The following is a 27,490-nucleotide window of genomic DNA, read 5'->3' as shown; positions in this document are numbered from 1 at the left end:
GGAAGCCAATAGATATTTTATCAGTAGCGAATAATAATGTTTTAATGTACAAGCCCTATTTTCCTTGCAACAGCTATAATTCTGGATATTCAACTCTAAGCACTTTGTGTACAGAATATCATTTTTTTTTTTTTTTTTGCCTTCACTGCGTGGTATTAATTTTTCATAATAACGTTGTTTCACGGAATATTCATTGCGATTATAGTTCCTCTCGGCTAACCTCAAGCTCATGCGCGACTTGTAGCTCAGTAAGACAATCGAGCGAGAGTCTGTACCGGGATGGCAGTGTCTACTTAGATGTGGAGTGATCTGGTCGCACCGTTCCCGTGTCCCGTTCACAGTAGTGGTATACCTTCTCGTGTTAAACGATAATTTCTTACAAAGTTCCCTTTATCAACTTTACTGCCGTGTTATGTTACCGTACCGTTGCATTCTTATTCAGTTTTCCCCTCACCTGAAGTTTTTGTACGACTATTCTTCAAAATTTGAAAGAATATTTTTTCCAAGATTTGAAATAACTCTACTTTGAGCTCCTCTGACGAGGCTTTTTTCCATGATTTGAGTTTCTGTATCATGATTTTAAGGCATTTCTGGATATAATTCTGTAACATTCATAAGACTTTTTAAGTTCTCTTTTCTTTCAAATAGAACATAGATTAACATGCAATGAAATGAGGTAATGGTTAATAGGTGAAATTGGATAGATAAAAATCCCACATTACTTTTTTGCAGTAAAGATCCAAAAAGAGAATGCATGGCAAAGTAATATTGCCTATTTACTTTTGGTTACTGTCCTAGCTTGAAAAGAGATTTCATTTAGTAGATATTCATAGTTATGTTAGTGGATGTCATTCATAAGCTTTCTCACAATTTTACTTATCTCTTCCCTCCAGCGGATAGTTTTAGTGCGAGAACGTTTTGAATCTCTAGCAGAAAAAAAAAAAGCAGTTTGACATGTGTAACATACCTGTAATTACTGTTTCATTATACTGACAGTTAAATAGTAAAAAGAAAAAAAGTGGCGATCGTGTTTTTAAAAACTGGTTTCTATATCACTAAGAAAACATTTCAAGACAAAACGAAATTGACTGTATTACGATAACGAATAAAAAATTTACCGTTTCCCAACTCATTTCAGTCAATGAAATCAGAAATAGAGCAGAATCAGATTGGAAACGAGTTAATGAGCTAGACATGTACATCTTGGAGATGAGGAAATGCATATATTTAGATTGTGAAAAGGGAAATGAGCAGAAGACGACAGACAGGAATCACCCCGAATTAAGGCTGGGAAATCAGAAGTGTTGCAACATCTCCGTTCTTTAGACCGTGTCGTCGATTCCCTGAAACGTTCGTGCTGTGTTGGACTGTGTCCACGAATCTGGGTAATTTGTTCACGAATCTGCCTAATTTCATTTTCACTGGCGCTCGTACAGAATGTTTATCGCCACCGAATGGTTTTGTTCCCTCTTTGCTGCGTTCGTCCTGCCAGCGGGTAAGTTATGAAAAGAAATTTAAAAAGGAAGCTACGTCAGAAACTGATGTAATATGAAAGTTAAGGCATTACAGGTATATATCATTTATGTCATATCCCTCAAAATTTTTACCTTATCGTCTGATCTATAATGCCTTAACTTTCATACATATGAAATTTTGACGTATATATATATATATATATATATATATATATATATATATATATATATATATATATATATATATATATATATATATATATATATATAATCTACTGATCACTTTTATACCAGATACGTATGTAATTGAAATACCGCAATGCCCTCTTACCTCTTCGAATCCTTCACACTAATTGGATAGTTAACGGGACCTCATTCTGATACTCTGGCTCCGGATTCGAATCCTGCTACCGGACGTCAGAATTACTCCATATTTCTTGCATTTGGATCTAAGGATTTGTAGTGACAAGCGTATCCAAAAAAGCGTGAAGATTTCGAGGAATTAAGAGGGCATTTTGGCTATTACAATTACATGTATATATGTATATATATATATATATATATATATATATATATATATATATATATATATATATATATGTATATATATATATATGTGTGTGTGTGTGTGTGTGTATATATATGTGTGTGTGTGTTTATATTTATAGCTTGAATATCAAATATTTTTTTTACCACATTAAACTGAGTTACTTTCACCAGCTTTGGACGCAAAGTTCGAGTTCTTTTCGAATTTTTTCATACTTGGAAATATCCATTTTAGTTCTGATGGAAATGAAGATACGTATCATATTAATAAGAATATCTAGAATAAAACACCAAATTCTAACCCACCTGTCTGCAATTCATTGGTAAATATTGTACATATTGGCGAGAATCCGCCAAACACCGCGACATCGCCATGAATAGCGAAACTATTCACCTCAGCGGGCTATTTTCCTTACACCGATTTTAGACTGGTCGCCACCGCCCTCCCTTTCCTAACCAACCCCAGCCCTTGGTTGAAGGGCTATAATCCTGTGTAATCCATCTCGATACCGTTTTGTTGTTGGAGTCTTCTCTGTTGTATTTTTAACTGCAAATAATTTGCAATCAATCTGATTGACCTATGAATAAAATGTTCTTATTTGACCATTTTATAATTCGAAGACACTTCCGGTGCATAGGTGTGCTCTAAATGCACTCACGTCGTTATTTGTGGCAATGACTACATCCTTCTATTTCTATTTATATGTTAAAATTTGCAGGATATGTTAAAACTATTTTTTAGTACACTTCACTGTTGAATTATATATATATATATATATATATATATATATATATATATATATATATATATATATATATATATATATATATATATATATATATATATATATATATATATATATATATATACTAGCTGAAACAACCCAGCGCTGCCGGGAATACTCTGAATGACAACCAACAAACTCTCTCTCTCTCTCTCTCTCTCTCTCTCTCTCTCTCTCTCTCTCTCTCTCCCAACTCTCTCTCCTCCCAACACCCCCTCTCTCTCTCTCTCTCACTTCTGGTAAAACTAAGGTATACTTAACTTTTCCTCTCCCTCCCACTCTCTCTCTCTCTTTTACTCTCTCCCTTTCTTGTTAAGACAGTTGCTTCAGTTATTTTGCCCGGCATTTTCAACATTTTATATTTCACCCCCTTCTCACACCCCATTCCTATCAGGGCTGAACTTGGACTCATAGGGCATCGGGAGTGTCACTATTAATGTCATTGATCTTGAAAACTATGACTTAGACACTAATATCGGTCACTTTTGACATTTTATTTTTCACATCTTCTCACCTTGACCTAGAGGGGATTGGGAGTGTCACTATCCATCTCAGTGGCCTTGAAAACTATGGATTAGATGCTAATGTCTGATGTTTTCTGTTATTTTTACATGTCACAACCTTCCCACCCCTTCTTACCTAACCTTCCTATCGGGGCTGAACTTGGACTTAAAGAGCACTGGGAGTGTCAGTATTCATCTCAGCCACCTCAAAAACTATGGAGTAGACACTAATATCTGTTGTTTTTGGTTATTTTTACATGTCATCCCCTTCCCACCCCTTCTCACCCCCACTTCCTATTGGGACTGAACTTGGACTTAAAGGGGATTGGGAGTGTCACTATCCATCTCAGTGATCTTGAAAACTATGGATTAGATGCTAATATCTGATATTTTCTGTTATTTTTACATGTCACCACCTTCCCACCCCTTCTTACCCAACCTTCCTATTGGGGCTGAACTTGGACTTAAAGGGCATCAGAAGCGTCAGTATTGATCTCAGCAACCTCAAAAACTATGGATTAGACACTATCTTTTTTGGGGGGGGTTGGTTATTTTTACATGTCACCCCTTCCACCCCCTTCTCACCCAACTTCCTATCAGGGCTGAACTTAGACTTAAAGGGCATCAGGAGTGCCATTATTCATCTCAGCGACCTAAAAAAACTATGTATTAGACACTAATATCTGTCGTTTATTGGTTATTTTACTTGTCACCCCCTCCCCACCCCACTCACACCCCCTTCCTATCGGGATTGAACTTGGGCTTAAAGGACATCAGGAATATCATTATTCATCTCAGCGACCTCGAAAACTATGGTTTAGACACTAATATCTGTCGTTTTCGGTTATTTTTACATGTCACCCCTTCCCCACACTACCCACAACCTGTGGTGCTAGTGAGGTCTTACCCCCAGAGTATTCTTTTCTTTCAGATAGTACCTAGTCATATTATTTAGATATGTTGCCACCATTTCAAAACTGACCTTATCAATTTCTTCTCCGTCAGTCATGTCTCCATCATTCTTTTACTTCATTGAAGCATACATCTATTCTTTTTTTGTTTTGCTAATTTTGGTAGCTTGAAATATAGAGAGACTGTGTCGAGACTTACTTCCAAACTGTATGGGTGATTATAGTTACCGTTTGATAATAAGTTTTATTCACGGTGAAAACAGCAAAGGAACTCGGAAGTAATAGAGTATAAACCTCTAGCGTCACCATTTAAAAATTCCTAAATGTTCACGCACTACTGTCGTGCTAATTAAAAATGACATTATTTACGAGTCGCCCTAGGTAATGGTTGACCTGGTTATGAGTCTACCGGGTAGCGTATTGGCACGAGTCAACCAGGTTGAGAGTCGACTCTATTCGATTGCTATTCTGTGATATTTTGATGATATCAAAAGAAAAAGTGATAGACGACCTCGAAGCTGCCGGATGGATGGGACGAAAGAGGAGTTGGAAAGGAGGGGTCATAGTACTCTTGAAGTCTGAAAGTGTGTGTAAAACAAGGTGAACGGCATAAAGTTTTGGTGGTTGGGGGTTGGGGGAGTTTCTGGCGCTACTGAGAGCCTTCAGTTCAGGTTTGTGAAATGGCCAATGTAGCGAATTATTTTGGCGCACTTTACATCTACGATTCAGCAGTTCGAGTATGGCTGCGGAAGTGACTGTTTTGTGCATACGCGCGCGTGTGTGTGTGTTTATGGTGTCACCTCTTTGCGAAAATTGACTAATGTTTTAATGATAGTAATGTTTAACACATCGAACTTTAGGAATACACCATTTTCCTGTGTACAAAGGCTTTCAGAGTGTCACGAGCTTTGGAACTAACTAGAGTATATTTGGTGCATTAATATACATACAGTATTTGCTCTTCCTCTAAGGATCTGTTTGCCCACGGAGTGTTGCTGCGTAATTCTGAAAGATGTAGTATACTAAACGTGACCTAAAAACCATATTTTTCCACGAGGATCATCTCCCAAAACGTAGATTTTATAAATTCATCAACACTGATATAAGGAGATTTTTTATTCAGTCTTCTAATCACAAAATAATGCATATTCAACATATTCTTTTTTCCCCCCTTAATCATTCCGTTTTTAAAGAGAGTTTTATTGTCGTTATCTTTTGCAGGGATAGCCAAAGCGACTACGGAAAGCATCACTCCCACTGCCGAGTTAAAGGTAGATCCTTCCTTGGCCACTCGTCAGGAGATCTACGAGGCAGCTGAGGATATATGGGCGCGGGTACAAGCCTTGAATACGCTAGCTCCTGAGTTCCAAGGGCAGAACAACACCGAGGTGGCAGCCCAAGTAGGGGGAGAAGCCACTTTCAGCTGTTACACGTATCATCTCTCAGACGAAATGGTGGGTTGACGAAATTGTTTTTCTCCCGACATTTAGTCATTTACGTTATTCAAGGTCTTCATTGGGAAATTTCTTCCAGTATTTAGCGATACTGCCTTCCAGTCTTTAGAGATCATGGAAATAGTTTTGCCTTTATAAAAGGCAATTGGAGCACACGTTATATTCCCTTGGATCATGGCATTAACGCCAATAGAGTTTTAAAAAAAGTCAGAGAGAGAGAGAGAGAGAGAGAGAGAGAGAGAGAGAGAGAGAGAGAGTCACACACACATGCACATATATATACACACACACACACACACACACACACACACACACATATATATATATATATATATATATATATATATATATATATATATATATATATATATATATATATGTGTGTGTGTGTGTGTGTGTGTGTGTGTGTGTGTGTGTGTGTGTGTGTAATCGTATAAGAGTTAACACAATAAGGTAGCGATGGACGATTATGTGTGGTTCTTATGTCTTACTTGGACTTTACTTCTGCAGGAACACTAAGGTCGTTTTCACTTGAAAGTAATGGTGGGTAAATGAAGAATAAAAATAATATTGAGTTCTATATCATCACTTAAGATTTACTCTTTCCACCCGAGATAGCTGTCCCCTAATCTTGCACTTTCTCAAGTCTAGTGTTCACCAGAGTGCACTGAAGTCTACGGGAGTTTTTTCCCAGTTTTGAGAGAGAAGGACACATAAGCCTTTGCAATAAACTCGCGCCTAATGCTCTCTGCCCTTTCACCTTGAGTCTCTCTCTTTTTAGCATGATTAGAAGTACAAACACGTCATATTTTGAGTGACGGCAGTTTCGTCATTCAGTATACACAACTTTGCTTCATACAGCATGCTGACTAATCGCAATTGGTTTACAAGATTGCAAAAGCCGCTTCTCGCGGGTCAGTGATGTCAGCTAAGAGTTTCTCTAATCACCGCCAAATGTTCAAAGGATACAGCTTCTCAATGGTCAGTAGTGTCGTCTAAGCATTTCTCTAAGTACTGCTATTGACTAAGAGTTTCTTAAATCACTGCCATTAACTAACTCGTCGCAAGGGTCTTTCCCAGGATTCCTTTTACAGTCTTGCATGTCAGCAATCGTCAGCATCTCTAATTAGTGGAAATGTTGTTCAAAGGACTTTCTAATCGCTGCCAAGTGTCGTTGAAAAAATGCACACTCTCGATACCCAGGATCCCTGTAACGCATACTCGCGCGCGCGCGCGCACACACACACACACACACACACACACACACAGTCCAACGATGTTAAACTTTAGCAGTCTCTCTATTCAATGCCTTTGTCATGTAGTTAAATCCCCCCCCCCCACTATTTTAACAGACTACACAGAGGGTATTGATCTGTCAACAATTGAATACATTGTCCCAAAAGGAAGTACCGATGCCTTTCCAAAGCCCACAGTATCGTTTACAGTGTCTTCTACCACATTTTGATACTGAATCAGGGCATGCTCACAAGCCCATGCTAGCCGCTCTTATACATGCACCTACTGTACATGCAATTTGGACAAGTGACAGCTGCCAGAGTCTGTACTAGAGTTCACTCCTCCAGATCACACAGAATTTCCTTCAAATTTTACGCAGTCTTCGTTACTTCAACCTCTGGAATGTAAACCTTTCATTTGCATATTCTTGCCACTTGGCATGGGGTCTAACCATCCATGATGATCCTTCAGGTAGGGGCTTAGGGGGCTTACCAGCAAACTTACCTGCAAGAAACCAGTTTTCTTGCAGGGACTATCTCGTCTCTTGAACAGGTGGTTGGCATTGCACTTTGATTGTTTTTATACTGATATGCAACAATATTTACAAACTCTCCCCCAAAAAGTTTTACAAGTATCTCCTAACCACCTATAACAAACTTAATGAGCCTGCAGTGGTCCTGAAGATTACCCCCAAAGTCTGGAATGAAATGCAAACCAAGAATATAGCACACGCCCTCTATTCCTAGAGAAAGGATAATAAAAAAGTCTTGAGCCATCATCCTACTTTGATTTGTTGTACTACTTTCTACCTTGATGTGAACACATGCCTTCCAAGGGGTGGTGAGGGTCAGCTTCTCCCTGACTCTCCTCACCCCTCAGGAAATATTCCCCCTTCCAACAGGGAGACGCTTGTACCTGTGTCTAAAAAGGCAGGCACCTTTTCTTGCCTGATAATTATCTGGATTAACAATGCACTCACCTTACCATGGGACATGATGGGGGAGGTGGTTCTGTGCCTCTTACCTGCATATTACCTTGCCCTGTGTCCACAATTTCAATGCCGGTGGCTCTCTCAGGGGAATCCTCCCTCTGTTCCCTGGGGAGGGGGTGCCCTCTTGCCTGAGCTGAGCCTACCAGCGGTTGTAGGGACTGCCCCACTCGCCAGCCAGGGTAGATTGGCTCTCGGTTGACATCCTCCTCCCCCTTCCTCCTCCTTCGGATTTATTTTCCATGTGGCTTACGGTGTGGAGAGACAGGCCAATTTTTGAAGAGGGTTGAACACTCTTGAGCGATGTGGTCCCAGCTCTGACAGGTGAGGCAGCATTTGTCACCTTGCCAGGACAGTGTGCCTGTAAGTACCCCATACCCCCGCAGATCCAAAAGGGATTCCTCTCTCCCCAGGGCTTGGCTCCCCCACACGGATACTTTGGCATTTCTAGCTGCCCGTATCTACTCTCCAGCTGAGTTGTGTGTCTATTCACCAGCTAGGTTGACATAAACTGAGATTGCATATTACTCAGGCTATTTCTCCCTTTCCTTCACCAATTCAGTTTACCCACCTTGGAATGGGTTATTAAACTTTGTCACAATCTGTGCCTGTCATACAGAAAACCTGTATATTTGGCTGGGAATATTTCTAAAAGACTCTACCACCATATGATGAGTTTGTCCTCCCCTGGAAGTCTGACCTCACCTAGTACAAAAATTATCAACTTCCACATATATTCGACACAAAACTCACCTACTGTTTTTTCAGGTCTCCTTATACGCCGATGCCTCTGGCACAGATCTGCTTTCTGTTATACACTCAGCAGAAACTTTCCCAACATAATTTTTCTGGGTTCTCCCTCTGTGTGGTACTTCAATGAGCTCGACACTTTCTTGTGGACTAAAAGGATGCAGGGCCAATCCAACGTCTTCTCTTCCACCTCTTAGGAAAATTTCCTTTGATACATATCCTGGTTTTGTGAAATCATCTTCACATTCACAAACCCGTCCTAGGTAGCAGGGTAGGTTTGTCACTAATGGGGCGCCAGAGACTGATGAATGTCAGCTTCCTCATCTACCTGGTGCCAGAGTTCCAACACCTGTATTCTTCTATGAAGCTGAACCACTTCTCCCTCCAATAAGCACACTTGCTCTTCCTGAGCTGTGATCATATTCCTGATCATATTCATCAACGACCTTTCGTGTCCATAGGCACATTTACTGCGTCACACCTGTCATTTGAAATTTTGGATTTAGGTCGACGATTCACTGCGGCACATATCTATTAGAAAAACTCAACCCCACACCTGACACCACTCGAAATGAGTCGATCGACTGAAATGAGACTCGTTGTGCAATTTTCCCTTCATTACAGTCAGTTAGCAATATGATGCTGTGTACAATTGCGCTTGGGGTGCGCATCAGAAACTACTGAGTTTACTAAATCTGTGCTACTTCAGACCACCATACTCGAAGACAATGAAATGCTAGTATTATATAACATGGTTATGCAACACTTAACCTAATACCAATGGCATTCATGCTGAGAGACCCTGAATTTACCAATCAGAGAAACTACAGTTCCCTAACATATCATGTGTAAAAAAAAGAACCCATGTGTATTAACTACCTCTAAATAACATGTAACACTGGGCTTAGGTTATGAATACTGACAGAGGAATCTAAGAAAGATTCAAATTCCAAAATATATTTACATAATAGCTGGATAGTTATTATGGAACAGTAATAATTCTGTATTTTCTGATTATTTACTTACTCCCTTTTTTGCTCCATATCTATTGAAAAATCAGTGGACCAGAAACATCATAACTCAGGATATCTAGTAAAATTATCAACGCCAAAGGCTAGCTTCTTGCAATAATTTCTGAACGAAATTTCTTGTTTAGTCATCTGCAAACGTTTATAAAAGTTATTCGAATAACCCTTATGCAAAATGTGATGAATGAAGTTACTTCTTAAATAGTGAATTATTAAATCTCATAGAAATTTTTTTCACAGGAAACAATATTTTCTTGATAAATTTAGACGTTCAACCAAATATGATGGATAAGTGTTTGAGCAAGTCAAATGCTGGATTATCCAAGAAGGACATTTCATAGTTAATGGCATTTGGTGGCAATAGAATTAACTGACAAAGTAATATTTGATGATATTCGCCATATTTATATCTGTTTACCCACTCGGTTAAGCATTTGGGTAAATCAAACTTTGGAATAAAATGAGAGGAATGGAGGTATGCTTCCCACCAAAATCTTCATCATCGAGGATGATCGCTTTCATTCCAAAATCTACTTGCGCGACGCTGGTTAAGATCCTGGTCAACTTTGAGCCTCTGTTTAAGCTCCCATCCACGATATACCCAATAAGGGCTAACAATGAGAATGCCCAAAAGGTTTTCCCTTCCTTGAGTTACAGATTACATGGCTGAAAGGGCCAAGGTTTCTATACGAAAAATACAGAGCTACACTCTCACTCTTCCTCACATTAAAAGATACAAAGAATAAAAAACCCTTACTAATTCCACATTTCCATTACGTAGATTTGTGAGCATTCTCTATTGCAACAGGTGACGTGGTTGAAGAGAGATGACGACTACCTCTTGACTGTTGGACGGCAAGTTTATGCTGCCGAGGAGAGATTTTCAGCCGTCCACTCAGACCACACGGAGGTATGACTAACTCAACCTATAATTTTTATAGAAGTGTATTGTCAGACGTTTTCTTCCAGTTCCTTTACGTTTTATCTTTTCTCTTTGATGTTTTTTGTTAAATTTCAAATAAGAGTAATTTGCTGGATTATTAGATTCACACTTTATGTCCACATTAGTTGATATATGCAGAGGGTTTATTTATTTGCAACCACATTTATTGAGTGTATATCTAAATGTACTGATGAGCGAGAGTGATTTTAGAAATTTCTTACTTGGAATTTTCAACTTTTAGATTCTAGTAATTCAACAAATTAACAATCTCATTTTCGGTTACTAATATCTTAATTTTTTGGGCTGGTTTGTTTACGCGGTCATTTTCCTATATTCAAGAAAAATTTTTGTTCATATATCTTATAGGTTCCCTATCTTTTATTTACTTACTCCACTCTGCCACTGAATACGTTGCTTTCTCCTTTCGTTTTACGTACAGGTTTTAAGTTTATTATCTTACGACATATCTAAAGGCGAAAACATAATTCAGCTTTCTACCATTTTCTCTACTTTTATGGTATAAGTCTTGCGATTAGAATAATTCGATCTACGAGTGTCAGGTTATATTTCGAAGAGTTTTCTCTCCACTGATGATTAGTGAAATGCAGTCATAAAAGTTAACGAAAGACCTCCGCTATATAAGCACTTCGACAGAACGCAGATGCCAATGTTTCACAAGAAAAGACAAAGACAATTCTGAATAAGTAAAACATGCACCGAAGTTTCTTCGGCGCAATCGAGTTTTCTGCACAGTGTATAATCAGGGCCACCGAAAATAGATTTATCTTTCGGTGGTCTCGGTATAATGCTGTATGAGCCGCGGCTCTCGAAACTTTCAGCCACGGCCCGGCGGTGGCCTGTCTTATGGCGTTTCCAGACGCATGATCTTGGCTAACTCTAACTTTAAATAAAATGAAAACTACTGAGGCTAGAGGGCTGCAATCTGGTATATCTGATGATTGGAGGGTGGATGATCAACATACCAATTTGCAACTCTCTAGCCTCAGTAGTTTTTAAGATCTGAGGGCGGACAGAAAAAGTGCGGACGGACAGACAAATAGCCATCTCAATAGTTTTCTTACACAGAAAACTAAAAAAAAGCCTTATACAGAATGGCCTAGCAAGATATCCACAAACGGTAATTTATATCAGTCGGCGAACTTGGAAGGAGGTTGTATGATTACCAGCGTTTCTTTTCTTGTTTATTGATCTACAAGGCATCTCACAATTTCAGGTTCTAAAAATTTTGGACTATATATTCACACAGTGACGAGAAACACTGAGGAAAATGTGAATGCTTTCACCTGATTACTATGATTAGAATAGTAAATGAATGTATGATCAGACATTTGTAGGCTTTCTATATACAGAAAATTTTAATTTTCTGTACTCAGGATTATCAGGAAATTTAAATTTTCTGATCATCCTGAGAACTTTTACAGCCAGAAATAGTAAAACCCCAACTTTCTCGTCTTCAGTAAATTTAATTGAAGGCACTAATCCATTAAGTTTATAAAGAGATACTGCCACCTCCTCAGATACTGGCCATACACATGCAATATCATCAGCACAACGGTACCAAGTCACTTCATTCAGGAGTATAAGAAGCAGCATGAAGTGCACTGACGGCATTGCCTACTGACGGGGTCCACCTCATAGGTCTTTGCAGTGCTTTGACCATCTCTGGAAAGAACTCATTCTGACCTTTTCCGTTTCTGAGCAACGACAAAAACTTTCTGAGCAACGACAAAAACTTTCTGAGCAACAACAAAAACTTTTTGAGCAACATCAAAAACTTAGAAGTAAGTTGCTTTGAAATGACACCAGAACGAGTATCATTGTATCAGCATAACTTTACATATAGAAAATGACATAATGCTCGATATACAGATTAATGGGGACAGGTGGAAGGGGATTCCCCTTAGACATTCCGAATTTTTGAGTATGACATTTTTCTTGAAATACAAATTTAGTGTCGATAATACATAGTTTGATCAATTCATTTATCATTTCTGAAGGAAGAGGTAAATCAGAGTTATCTAGTTCTTCATTTGGAAAGTATGAAAGACCATTCACAGGAACCCTGGTGAATAATGAAGTTGCATCAAAACTTACGAGTTTAAAATCAAAATTCAATTTACACTATTTAGGCTTTCCACGAGGTCGACATTGTTCTTAACAGTAGTATGTGAAATGTTTCCCACAAAAGGTGTTAAAACATGAACCAACCATTTAGATAACTTATATGACACAGATCCAACAGAACTTATTATGGGTCTCATAGGGAGTTTTAATAAGGTCATAGAAGTTAGGCAAAGAAGTTTCCTGGTTTGTGAATTGTTTAAGTAATTCCTCCTTTCCTCTTTGTATCCCTTTCAACTTCTTCTTGAGTTCACTATTAGCTTATCAAGAGGATTTTTACTTAAACATTCATATGCTGAAGTGTCACTTAATAAATCAAACATTTTTTCCATTTAAACGTTTTTGTTCAGTATGACTAAGGTATTCGACTGAATCGGCCTTCGTAAAATATATGTATTTTCGTCCCTCTTCAGATTTTCAAATGAATTCGTGAATCGAGCAGAAACACAAAAGAAATGTGGTTGTGATATTAATTCATAAGCTACACCTTTAAGCATGTTTACATCTTCACATGGCACATGATCAAATTTCTCCAGATTTCAAAAGGACTTGGCAATTCCAACATACTCAAAAATTCTCTTAGACACCGCAAAGTTCAGTCCATAACCCCAGGCTGCCACTGTATTTGTATCCAGGATTTTGTCAGATAGATTAACTGCAAGCTGAGGATTTGTGTTTGCTCCAGTCGCTGATATCAACACGCCTTAAAAGTTTATCTGAATCCCGGGCTTCTTTTGAGAGATTCATCTCATTTCTTGTTTAATCAGTGCTGATTCTACCATCTTTTGAACCGAAGATTGCTGCTATAGATTATACGTGACATATTCCAATTTATTCGTGGGTTATGATTATTCATGTGGTTAGAATACCGGGCGTTTGTGTTGCATTAGTCTTTGCGGGAGTGATTTAACTGTAAATCCGATGTAGGATTTGTCACAGTCAAGGCAAAGGATTTCGTTATACTCCTACGTCTAGCCTTGACTATGAAAAATCTTATATCGGATTTACAGGTTAATTCGCTCTCCCAAAGACTAATAATACAACACAAACAGCTCAGTAAGATATGGCCAACAGAACTCAGCTATTTTTAACCACATAAATAACAGTACTCATCGAATAAATCGGAATATGTCACTCACAATTTTAGTGGTAATTGTCGGCTCAAAAGCCAGATGGTAGAATCAGCACTGATTAGATAAAAAGAAAATACGATGAACATCTTAAAAGGAGCCTGGGACTCAGATCCGATTTATAAAATCTTCCTCCAACCAGTAGTAAACAAGATTAAGAAGCTGTCAACAGGAGTGACGTAGCGGCCGACTTCTGGAACATTCCTTCAGTTGTATAAATAACGCTGTTCTGTTCCTCTTTATTCATTAGCTGTCAGTTGAGGGATACAGTTGTTTCCAAAATATAATGATGTAAAATCTACCCTCTTTGGTGTTTTGATGGGCAACCTGTATTAAGTGGAATTCTCTTTTAACACAATATTTTATAGTCATATATATATACATACATACATACATACATACATACATACATACATACATACACACACACACACACACACACACATATATATATATATATATATATATATATATATATATATATATATATATATATATATATATATATATATATATATATATATATATATATATATATAAAAAACTGTAATCTCAAGAAAGACGGAAAAATCTCGATGATGAATGAAAGCTTTTTGTAAAAGTAAAGCATGTAAACCGGTAACAAATGGTTATATTATAGTGTCTATGCGTTTTAATGTTCTTATTTACAGATTTTTCGTTTACATCACCATGACATTTTTAAAGCCTAACAGTTAAAAACAGCACGTTCTTATATTTCGGGGGCCAAGTTTTAAACACGTCTGTGATTAAGATAAATCGGCTCTTTTTTCACTCTTTTTAGGTAACTGGCGACAGTCTTTATGGTCTTCGGCGTTATTTATGCTGTCTTCTCTTCAAGATCCATTTCCCAGCAAATAAAGTTTTTACCAGCGAGATATCGAATGGATCTTAGACTAGAGAGTATTAGAAATTTCCTCACTGTTTAAACTTTTAACATGTATAAAGCATATTTTTTTTAAACACTTGGCTATTTTTACAGATAAGTAGAAATTACAAATATGCCGCTCTAAGGAGATGATCGCAACAGTTAAATTGCACGGCGGTCTATACCTTTTCAGTTGATATGTAAGATCTTTCGTGTTTATCATGAATCTTGATAGTTTCTACCGTACAGCCAGTGTACATACGAAAAAATAATTACTTTTGGTGTAATGTGTGAGGTCTCCCAGCTATAGCCTAAACAACCTTGACAGTGGATTTCAGCCAGAACCATTTCAAAATGTTTTCATGTTGCCTTTCCTTAGTTTAATAAAGAGGCTCTTATGTTAAACTTTATATGTTGTGTGTTGGAGGATAGTAAATAATCTTCTTATTCATATTTTTCAAAAGTAGTCTGCAGCAGAATTATTGTTGGTGCTTAACTGAGTAACGACCTGTCATTCGTAAAGCTGAAGAGGAAGGTGTCAAGGATCGTTGTTTTGCTTTTTGATAGTCGTTACTACTGGCGGAGCGTAGGTCTAGAAAAATAGATAGAGTAATATTTCGATGTTAAATATAATCCAGTTATTCGATCACTTCAAATAGTCATTAGTTGCTGGAACCGGTCAATACGTTATGTAGTCACGAATTCAATCACAGTTAAATTCTTGAGAAAAAGTATTTTTCCCATGGATACAAAGATGATAGTATGAAGACCACGTGCTGCAGATCTTTTGTTCTGACAATGCTGGAGTAGCAACTTGCTGGCTGGATGTCAACAGTTTCCCATGATCTTTGATTTTTAGCGAACACAGTTCAGTGATTGTTTCCCCTTTCCACAACAGTGGAATCGACGGGGTTCCCCTTCTTTTTGCCAATTGAAGTAAGCTTTATATTTTCAGAAATGAAATTCTACCGTCAACTATTGTACCAGCTTGTGCTTCAAGATATGCAGTAGAATCTTTAATTTGCAGAGCCAGCATCCACTCTCCGCTGAGACGCCTGATTGTTACTGAATCCAGTGCCGTGTTGGTACTCATAAGTCTTATAGGAGATATAGTAATTCTTCTTAAGAGCCCCATGTATTTATGCCTTAATTTTTTTCATTTTTTGTTTTTGTTTTTCGGTTTATGAATATTTGCTTATGGGTCTATTTTTCGTATATTGACATTCTGTTGTGTGGAACTGCTTGTTCTCTGTAAATGTTTGGAAATGTAATAATAATAATAATAATAATAATAATAATAATAATAATAATAATAATAATAATAATAATAATAATATGAAGGAAACAGACCCTCTCTTAAACAGGTCTTATTGAAAAGGATGGCTGTATTATGCGAATTTATCCTATACTCGCTTGTCAGGCTCAGCGATGTTGGTCAGCAACTGGCCAATATTCATATTGGAAAAAGGATAGTGTGTGGAATGTAGAAGTCTTTCATTGAAATATTCAATCATAAATCCTTCGTGGTCTGAATTCAGGTTTTTCTACTTTAGGTTGTGATACCGTCGACATGTTTCGACCATCTCGTTGCTAACCAACATCGCTGAGCCTGAAAAGCGAATTATAAGGAAAATAGGAAAGACCCTGCATAGGATAAATTCGCATAATACAGCCACACTTTTCAATAATAATAATAATAATAATAATAATAATAATAATAATAATAATAATAATAATAATAATAAGTATGCAGAAAGAAAGAATGTTGCCATTAACTTCAAGATGTCTAATAAACTGTAAAACCTTTAATTTTATTTATCCCACAGGCATGGGAACTTTGGGTGAAAGATGTCCAGTTGTCAGATGCAGGCCAGTACGAATGTCAGCTAACGACTCATCCTCCCGTGTCGTTTTTCTTCATTTTATCAGTTACTCGTGAGTACCGTTTCATAAAACGTTGGGAAGCATTAGTCTACAACTTGCCTTACTTACCACATACCTAAGGCAGTAAATCTTTAGGCAAAAATGTTATCCTAAGCTGTAATATTATACGTACGAAGAGAAATTGTCATTATTTAAGTACAATGAACTGGCGCGTCTGTTTGGAGTTCCAGATGGAAAAAGAGGAGAGAAGAAGAAAAATAAGAGGACTGCGTGATACGTAGGAGTTTTATCATTTCAATAACACCTCGTGCACTGACAATTAAATCATAATATTCGTTAAGAGTTTACTAAAGAAAATAAATGTTTATAAAGGAAATCATTATCACAAAAGTATTAGAAGACTATAATGAATGTTATCTACTCCTTGAAGAAATGTGGGATTCAAGCAGTGTTTAGAAGTCACTTGATAGTTGACTCTTTCGCTTCGGCAAGTTGCATTACAAAACTGGAAGCAGAAATTCATCAATGAGCAGCACTAATGCTCATAGCAGAAGTGATTTTTCATTTACAGATTTTTTGCAGCAGTTCATGTTATAGAAATCTAAATATTTTTCATATTTCCCAAACTCCGTATAGTCCACCACATCGTTTTTGAAGGATGCACAAGAACTTGGTTAATAATTGACAGTGATGGAATGTCTGTCTTTTCTCGTATGTCGTGGTCTTTTTTGAATGGCCAGCTTTTCAAAAACTAGAACATTTGTTTTAGATGGCATTGGCTTCCATTTTTCTTTGTTATGATTGCCATTCTACTAAATGACTATCTTTTTTAACACGCTTAGGCCTTAACTTACCAAATTAGTTCCAGGATTAATAGAGCGCATTCGACCATTTCATTCGCGCTGTTCTGCATCACGAGTTTGTTTTCTGTGCCACTTTTGCATCTCGCAGTATCTCTCTTTATCCCCGTAGGTGGTTAGTGCCGTCAGTGCACCTCACGGGGTGCACTGCAGGCATTACTAAAGGTTCTTTGCAGCGTCCCTTCGGCCCCTAGCTGCTACCAATTTCATTCCTTTTACTGTACCTCCATTCATATTACCTTTCTTCCATCTTGCTATTCACCCTCTCCTAACAATTATTTCATAGTGCAACTGAGAGGTTTTCCTCCTGTTACACCTTTCAAACCTACCTACTCTCAATTTCCTTGCCAGCGCCGAATGGCCTCATAGGTCCCAGTGCTTGGCCTTTGGCCTAAACTCTATTTTCCATTCCATTCCAGTATCTCTCTCTAAAGTGTCACTCACAAGCATTCATCCAACTGAGTTGCTTTTCTTTTCTTCCCTCCGTCTTTATCGGTTCATCAGAGGCAGAAGCAGTGGTGAAAGGACCCAGCGAGGTTCACATAGAAGAGGGGTCGCACCTGGCTCTCGAGTGCCAGGTCGTTAATGCTCCGGTGCCACCTGTGTACATATTCTGGTATCATAACAACACCATGGTTAATTATGTCCCACATCAGTCGCTACAGGTGAGTGTTTACTTTATATGTGTAGCTAAAGAAAGTAATTTTCATTTGTTGTGTTAATGGATACTTTCGCCATATCTTTTGTATAGGGTTTGTTTGTTAGCTGTTTGAAACTAGGTAATATATTTAAAGAATACACATGAAATTAAAAGTGATTCAGATAAGGGAAATGATTTTGAAGCCTAAAACGTAAGATATGCAAGTATATAAACCCCTTTTTTTTATCTTTTATATCCTTTGGCAATTATTTTTTTCCAATTTTCATAAATTTTCCTAACAATATGTTTTGTACAGCTTTCCCATCATCTCAGAGTTTAATATATTCTGATCTATTTTAGCGAAAAGAAAAAGAGAAATGTTACTCCTCGAATATTAAGCAACTTTGTGATTATATAATCAAATACCACCGCTATAGAAAAAAAAGCGACCGTTTATTTATGTGAATTAGGGTCAAGTTCTAAGGCATATCAATGATAGAATACTTCTGTAACTATAACACAACAGCAATAATGACTGATGTTTAATCCAGGTCGACCACCTCAATTATACCAGTAATCTTGTCGTCGAGAGAGTAGGCCCTCACCATGCAGGGACCTACACATGTGAACCTCACTTGGCACTTCCAGCAAATGTAACTGTGCATGTCGTTACAGGTAAATATAGAATTATGTCAAGTTATAATATGAGACATACATACATACATACATACATACATACATACATACATACATACATACATACATACATACATACATACATACATACATTGCCCCGTTTATTTCCATAGTCCAACCTGACGGGACTGAGTCCATTCAGAGTGCTAGAGAGGAAATCAATGAATGTATTACATTGACAATAAAATATGAGATAAATTAAGATGTGTCCAGAACAAATTGTGGGCATTCCGGTTAATACAGTAATTAGGTATGATTTAAGAAATACGTTGCAACACGTACGCTTGGAAATCAGGCATGAAAATGCAGTCGTTGACAGTACACGAAAATAAAAACAGACGCTTAGGCTAAGACAGTGGTCGTAAGACTAAGACAGAGTTGTAATTGATGAAAAAAAAGACGCGGAAGAGCTGCCACTATACCAGGTAAGAGTTGGTGTTTCAACAGCAAGAAATAATGAGAATATGAATAAGATTATATTTTAGGATACTTTTTGAGAGAGAGAGAAGTGTGTGATGAGCTGAAGCGTTTGACGAAAAATGATTATGTAAACAGGAAAAAAAAGGGCTTAATTTGGGACTAATCAAGGTTATTGATGTGTGTGTGTTTTTTTTTTTTTTTTTGTAAATTTGACGATTACATTAAACTTATGCTGTACCGAATGAGGTAGTTTTTGAATGCAAGATATTCAGGAATTCTGTCCAATTAGTTAGTTACAAACACTAATTTATTTAAAAAAAAACCATTAGCGTTGGAAGACTTTTGCATTTAAAGGACGCCATTTATTATTAATGTATACATTATTTCAAACTGTATTTTAGAAATTTCTTTTAATATATGCTGTATATGTATGATATATATATATATACATGTATGTTTATATATGTATATGTGTATATATGTACATTTGTATATATATATATATATATATATATATATATATATATATATATATATATAAATATATATACATACATATATATATTTTATATATATGTATATATATATATATATATATATATATATATATATATATATATATATATATATATATATATGCACAAGAAAAAAGACAATGATCATTTCTGCATTCACACTTAAACTTCTGTATTGCAAAAAGAGGCCCTTTACAGAAAACTTCCATAATACTAAACACTTCATGTACCTATGCAGAAGACTCATCAGTCATTTGTTGAGTCCATCTACAAACACCACCATAACATCACTCCATTCATCAAGGTATTAACCCTTCGGTTCAGTTTTGACGTGCTGTCGTGTTGTGTGACCCAAACTCCGCTGCCACACTTGAGTTTAACCACCAAGGTCAGAGCCATTACGGAGGAATCTTGCTACCACACGGTTGTGAGTAACCAGCATCACAATCACCTGACTTGTGGGGCAGGTCACCTGTGGCATTGTTATTTTAAGTGTTCTTCCATATTCATTACGTATCAAAAATAGGGAATCATAAGTACATGCCGACTTTTACATTGCTGATCCCTAGGAGCAACTTGGTAGGCATGTTCCCAGCCCTACCCACCTGGCAGCAACCAGCCACTTAACAGACTTGCTTGGCTCATTTTCCATCAAAAGCTCTCAGTTGTCTTCGGCTTGGTAGACAAACCATGGTTCCCACATTAAACCACTAGTGAATAATAGATTAAATACAGCTATGACTACCCAAACAAAGCCACTATTAGTTTAAATACAGCTTTTTAACTATGGATGGCTCTCTTGAGATTATTTAATGTTTCTACAGCATGTAGGTATAAAAGTCAGTTCTCCCACCAGGCCAGGAATTGAACCCATGGCTACAGCTTGCGAAGAAAGGGACCATGGTGACCACCCAAAGAGGGAATGGTTGTTGCCACAACAACTCCAAATACCCTCTCTGCCAGATTTTATGTTGATAATAGTGACAACGTCAAATACTTCCTGGTGGACATCGGCACATTCAGGTCAATAATATGAGCATAAAATATCAACTATCAGCAACTGCTCGAAACCCAGCTGCAACTTGTGGCCAAGAAAACCTCATCCTTAACCCAATGGAGTTAAAATACAGGTGGGAATTTTTAGTCAATACTTAAAAGCCTTCATTTCGCACTGACTTTCTTGTGCACTACAAGCTGCTTGTGGATGTCACCCACCATCACCTTATAGACATGTCTACTTTACAAATGACACAACTCTCTGTGGGGACCAAACAGTCACCCATATTGTCAGTGAGAATCATTGGCCTACACCACCTGCAGGAGTTCCCTATCATCTCTTGGTCAGAACTTTGTCCAACTCCCATGGTATCTGCCAAACATGGCATCCTCCACCATATGAAAACAACAAGTTCCTGGACCACTCCAAGTACCTCTCCGTGCCACTGGAGAAACTAACTGCCACCAAAAAAAATTTGCCTCCAGAGAGATGGAACGGATGGGTCTTTGCCAGAAAGTCTTCCGCCCCTAGGCTTTACCATTCCACGTGGTCAAAGAACTTGATACATCCTGGCACCCCTACAGAAACTACAAATAACTAAACTTTTAAACAGAACCATACCACAACCCATTTTCCATCATGTTAGACATCACATAAACCCTCCACAGGGCAAGAATGGCTGACCTAATGAAAGGTTACTCCAAGCTCCAGTCCACCAAAAAGATATCCGAAAAATAACAGTCTTCATGCACTTTGGAATATCACCTTCATATTCAGCCTTTGAAATTCAGGTTCATATTCCTAAAGGTGACAAATAATGTTCAGAGTGACCTGCCTTTCTGCAACTGCTACATCAGTGATATACTCATATTCCCCAGAAACTGACAGCACCAGCAATGCAAGTGATAAGTCCTCTACCTTCCAAGCTGTCAGCCATCAGAAAATATCCAGTGCCACATACCATAGGCGTTCTAGATATTATCTGGAATATTCAATTACTATCACAGATTCCTTCCCAATCACCAACATCATGGCCCCAAACCACAACACTCAGCAGCGACGCCAAGATACTCACACTGGGCCCTGCCCAACAAGATGCCTTCAAAGCAATGAAAGCATTTGCAACGCCACGATACTGGTATTTCATAACCTGGGCAGCTTTGAACTTACCACCAACACAAGCATCTTCGTGGTGAATGCCGTCATAGAGCGAAAACTTAAACAGCCAAACGACTTTGTTTCTGTACATGGATATTAACGGCACCAAGAAAAAATGAACTTAACAGAGAGCTTTTTTCCATACATCTAATAACAAGAAACTTCTGAGAATTACTCAAGGGTATACCTTTGATCACCCAACAAATCAGCAAACTTGCAAACACACCTCTACCAAATAACAGGATGAATCCTGTGTCCATCAACAGTGCCAACGTTCAGCTGTCACCTAATTTGGGTTTATGATGAAACATATTCCCAGTCAGAATAACCCTGAAGCAGACACATTATCAAGAATAGAAATTAACATGGTTCAGTAGCCAATAAACTTTAGTGAAATTGCAAATGCACACCAACAAGATCCAGAAGCACATAACTATTGCTATTCCATAACAAACCTGAAACAGAAATACATCCCTTTTGAAGTCACCAGAAGAACAATACCTGCATGCACTAGTGCCATGAGCCCTACAAGAGAAAGTGTTCCAGCTCATTCATGGACTGTGTCCATCCAGCAGAATAACAATAAAACAAATAATAAAAATTCATATAGCATGGAATAAGAAGAAATAAAAAAAATGGACAAAACTGCATCAAGTGCCGACAGAGCAAAGTGATATGTCACACAGTCTGACATCAGGAAGTCCCTCCCATTAGACGACATTTTATCCTTCTCCTTGCTTATGTAAAAGGACCTCTGCCCTCTTCCAGTGGGTTAAAGTACATCTTCACAGGTAAAGAAAGAACCACACAATGGCCAGAGGCAATCCCATTGATGAGAGTGATAGGGAGCGGCTATTCACAAGCATTCCTTGACGGCTTGGTCAGCCATTTTAGCATATCTGACGACCTCACTTATGGCAGAGTGCTGGCTTTCACTTCAGAGTTTGGACCTTAACCAGTATTACTGGGTTCAAACTTCACTGCACAAGAACATATGACCCAGCAGCAAATAACATGGCTGAAAGAACCCACTGATCCCTGAAGATGGCGCACATCACAAGGTGCACCGGCACCCAGTTGAAAAGCCCAATTACGCTGGATACCTCTAGGTTTGCAAACAGCCCTGAACAAGAAATCAAGGGGTTGCTCATGGGAATGGTACCCTGGGAACCCATCTGCATACCAATCGCCCAGATAAATAATTGGGAGCAGTACATGAAAAGCCTTCAGAGGATCCTGACTTTAAATCCTGACACAAATTTTCCAAAAGGCCATTCGTTCCAAACGAAGTGAGAATATGCCGTTTCATATTCATCTTAAACAACGCCCACCAGCCTTGCCTAACCTACCCGTAAAGACCCCATACCTAGTCATAGAGAGAGAGAGAGAGAGAGAGAGAGAGAGAGAGAGAGAGAGAGAGAGAAACATTTAAATCACTAATGCACGGCAGGCAGCGATAGTTAGTAAAGAGGATCAAACCGGCCTACCCAGGTTCGATCAGCAAAGCTGACCATCGCCCACAACTAACTTACAACAAAGAGTGACCAGTGTGGTAAAAAAAAAAAAAAAATGGATACCTACCTAAATCATTTATTTATGGGTAAATATGTATAGTTCTCGCAAAACCATTCAGTGGAAAATGTGCTCATTCTTATTTTTTTTATGATATTGCAACAGACATGTAACAAAGTGTTTATTGTGACCTATAACTAAAGAGTGACAATGCATACGAATTGGAAAAATGCAAGTAATGAATGCAAACATCGATGATAAGACTTCGGTGAAAACGGCTTGCATTCTTGTTTTTTAATAATTGCATACAATTTTCTCAGTTGAATTACCGTATGTATATTTTGGTTCGTCGCCATCTTTAGCTCTTTTATATGGCACTGTTTATCTGCACACTACAGTATATTTTTAATCACTATGTGCATCTTTTTGTAAATCCATTGTCTTAGTGTTTTGTACATTAATACTTGCCTTAATACAGTTTCTTACTTTGTATCTTTTTATAAAAACATTTCACATTTTTCAACAATGTTTACCTAAATGTAATTTTCATCTAAGATCATATATATATATATATATATATATATATATATATATATATATATATATATATATATATATATATATATATATATATATATATATATATATATATATATATATATATATATATATATATATATATAAAATATATATATATATATTATATATATATATATATGCATATATATATATATATATATATATATATATATATATATATATATATATATATATATATATATATATGTGTGTATATATATGTATATGTCCTTACCATTTTTTGTATATGTACATCATTTTTACTGTGTATATATATTTGTGTCCAGTGACATTTCCATAATATAAAGCATACGTATGATAATTTTTAGGCATTATTAACTTTTTCGTACCTTCTTTTTACTGTATATTCACATCCCTGTTTTAGCTCACATCTCTCGCGACCTAGTACCATAACAGCACCGAAAATCACAGCTTCGTAACGTTGTGGAATGCTGGCACATGTCAAAACAGCAATTACTCCCCTTTTGTTTGACTTTAAGACTTCATATTTCCATGAATTATTACTATAACCGTCAAAGTACAACGCTGAACGGTCATATATTTATTGTTTTCAGTATCAATTATTTTCCATGCGTCCTGGTAAATTGCATATCCAGAAATGAGGTTAATTGTTTTTGTGAATATTTTTCTGTCTACGCGCTGTATCAAAAGTGCAACAGATCCTGCCTTCATAGTGTCACGTAAATCCAAGCATTCAGACCATTATGATGTGCTGATGCATCATTTTTGGTGAGTTTCAACTCAGGATTTTAGCAGGATTTTCCCAATAAAGAATTATTTTGCCATTTTACCATCATGAGTACCATGACACAAAGGTAACTTCACTGAGTGTACAAGGCAAAATATTGCTCTGGGTCTGTGACAGAAGAAGTTGCCAATGCTCACTGACTGAAATGGTTAAACAGTCATGGATACATTACACAACCTTGTGTTATTCCACTTTTTGCACTAAAATAGTCACTGTCTCACCTGTAAACTCCAACACATGGTTTACTTCCATCATAAGAACGTTTTATTGCTCTTTCCAATTTACTTTCTATATCATGCATCCTCAACACCCTGTACGCTGCTTCACGGTCAGTTCTTTCATGAGCAATTTCTGGGTTCAGTTATGGCACATACATCTGTTTCTTTTAACTTTCAGACATCTTATGTAACTGTTTCATAATGAACACATGATCCATACACCCTCTTCCGTGTTGCACCACCTCAATCAAAACCCTAGCGTGTACCTTCCTTGGTATATAATCAACATTATACACTTATAATTTTTAGTCTCCTCAATTACTTTGAACTTTTCACAAGAGAACAATTATTTCTGTCACACTCTCTGAAATTTTCCACCTCATTGAAGCATACCTTACAAATCTGATCAGGCCCCTAATCAAAATCGCGCAACTGTGCCACAGCTCTTCATTTATAATTTCACTAACCCCTGATGTCTTTCCATTTTTCGGCCTCTGTTTCTCTCTTGACATCTTCAACATTAATATCAGCAAGCATTCTCAGATTTACCTTTATCCCTTCCATTCTTGTGTAATTTTGTTCTGCCTCTCTTCAACCATATATACATTAAATAATTTCTCAAAATACTAACTTCATTGACCCAAGACAGCTTTCCCTTAATACACATTTGCACCCTTTATTGTGTGATCTATTTACTTATTAACCTTTCTCGCTGCATTTACATCCTTGTAGAATACCTTCTTATTTTCCAGGAAGTCTTACTTTCTCCCCACCGTTTCTGCTGCATTTGTCTTTTCCTCTTTATCTTCTTGACTTCCTTATTCAGCCTTCCCACACGCCTGCTTACGTCCTTTCCCTTTGTGTTGTGATTGCAGCTCAAATGATCGACTTAGCTCTTTCACCAAAGTTCTCGTATCATTGTCCCACTGCTCATTGTTTCTGTTAATTCTTCCTCCCTTCCTCACAGACTCTACCTGCTACGTCGTAAACCCATCCTGTGCTTTAATGCATTCTTCATATACGCCTTCATCTTCTGTGCCTTCAGCCACAGCCTATTTTTCATACTTTATCTTCTCATATGTTCTTCCTGCTTCATCCTCATCTAAATCGCTTATCTTTATTATCCATGCAACTATATTTCGGCCCGTTTCTCTCCAACTTGAGCTATAGTCTAATCTGACTTTTACTTCATCCGGGTAATGATCAGAAATACTTCCAGTGGTCTTTTTCGCACCATTACATCCATCATTTTCCCTTTCCGTCTGTCTGAAATATTATTTATTATAACAAACACGTTCCCTCTCCATTTACTCTTCGTAGGTGTCCTTGTATCCTTTTCTTTAACGACCACACATTGTCAACAATTAACTCGCTTTGAAATGCATTTCCACAGGACTCTCATTTCCTTATAGCAATGCTGTCGTACTGCGAAACGGTAATAAGCTTAACTATAGTGAAGAGATGAATCAGGGTATGTTTGGTGAGTTCATGACCTGAATAGAATCAAGGACTACAATCTGATGAACTCGCTTCCAGCAGTAATGTATCAATGGCTGAGAAGAACTGTTGAAATGGTAGAGGAGAAAAAAAAAGTGGGGAAGACTCGTGCAGTAAGCTCATTATATTTGGTGTGAGGTTTAAATGACGCGCTTTCAAGTGCCTTTATGTAATTTTATAAAACTGTTGATTCTTTGGAAAATTTTATGCACTGATAATCAATATAAATTCCGCCGAATGAATGACTTTGACAGCACCGTTTGTGTTGATTTTTACTGGCGCGTGAGCGCCTCATTAACAGTATTATTATTGTTGTGAATATGCTTGCCACATTGCTACATATATAAAGCATTTATGCATGCCACTCCTTTTCAGACAAGCGCCCAGCGGCAATGCAGCAAGATCGGAATAAGAGCGAAGACGGTCCGTCTTCCGCGGCCAGTAAAGCATCCTCTTTGCTACCTGTCTCGGCATCTAACCTTCCTGTGGTCTTTACCTGCATCTTGCTGCTCACGTGTTGTATACATACCAAGGGTGACACTCAGACTCCCGTCGGCTAGAGGATTAGATGATCTTAGTGTATATATATATATATATATATATATATATATATATATATATATATATATTTATATATATAAATATATATAAATATATATATATATATATATATATATATATATATATATATATATATATATATATATATATATATATATATATATATATATATATATATATATATATATATATATTGGAAAGAAGAAAACAGGTTGGTGCTAGGCCTTTCGACTTGTTGTATAGCATTCCGTCAAACACTGCCTTTGTTTATGTAATATTCATCAGTTCCATATTTTTGTGATTAAATTATACACACACACACAACACATATATATATATATATATATATATATAAATATATATATATATATATATATATATATATATATATTTATATATGTGTGTGT

The 27,490-nt window shown here is 37.2% G+C and overlaps 1 protein-coding gene across 1 annotated transcript in view; it reads left to right on the top strand.

Moving 5' to 3' along the window:
- The window catches only part of LOC136832418 (lachesin-like), a 27,280-nt gene extending 198 nt beyond the window's left edge, over nucleotides 1-27,082 (top strand). The window contains exons 1-8 of the mRNA XM_067093310.1: nucleotides 1-346; nucleotides 1,139-1,495; nucleotides 5,442-5,674; nucleotides 10,485-10,586; nucleotides 16,604-16,712; nucleotides 18,026-18,186; nucleotides 18,713-18,836; nucleotides 26,898-27,082. The exon at nucleotides 1-346 is cut by the window's left edge and continues 198 nt beyond it. Of these exons, the coding sequence (XP_066949411.1) occupies nucleotides 1,438-1,495; nucleotides 5,442-5,674; nucleotides 10,485-10,586; nucleotides 16,604-16,712; nucleotides 18,026-18,186; nucleotides 18,713-18,836; nucleotides 26,898-27,082 (972 nt within the window). The 5' untranslated portion in view covers nucleotides 1-346; nucleotides 1,139-1,437. The remainder of the gene's footprint in view (nucleotides 347-1,138; nucleotides 1,496-5,441; nucleotides 5,675-10,484; nucleotides 10,587-16,603; nucleotides 16,713-18,025; nucleotides 18,187-18,712; nucleotides 18,837-26,897) is intronic.
- The last annotated feature ends 408 nt before the right edge of the window (nucleotides 27,083-27,490 follow it).

Source organism: Macrobrachium rosenbergii, chromosome 49 (genome assembly GCF_040412425.1).
Source record: "Macrobrachium rosenbergii isolate ZJJX-2024 chromosome 49, ASM4041242v1, whole genome shotgun sequence".
Lineage (NCBI taxonomy): Eukaryota > Metazoa > Arthropoda > Malacostraca > Decapoda > Palaemonidae > Macrobrachium > Macrobrachium rosenbergii.
This window is presented reverse-complemented; position numbering and strand designations above follow the sequence as displayed.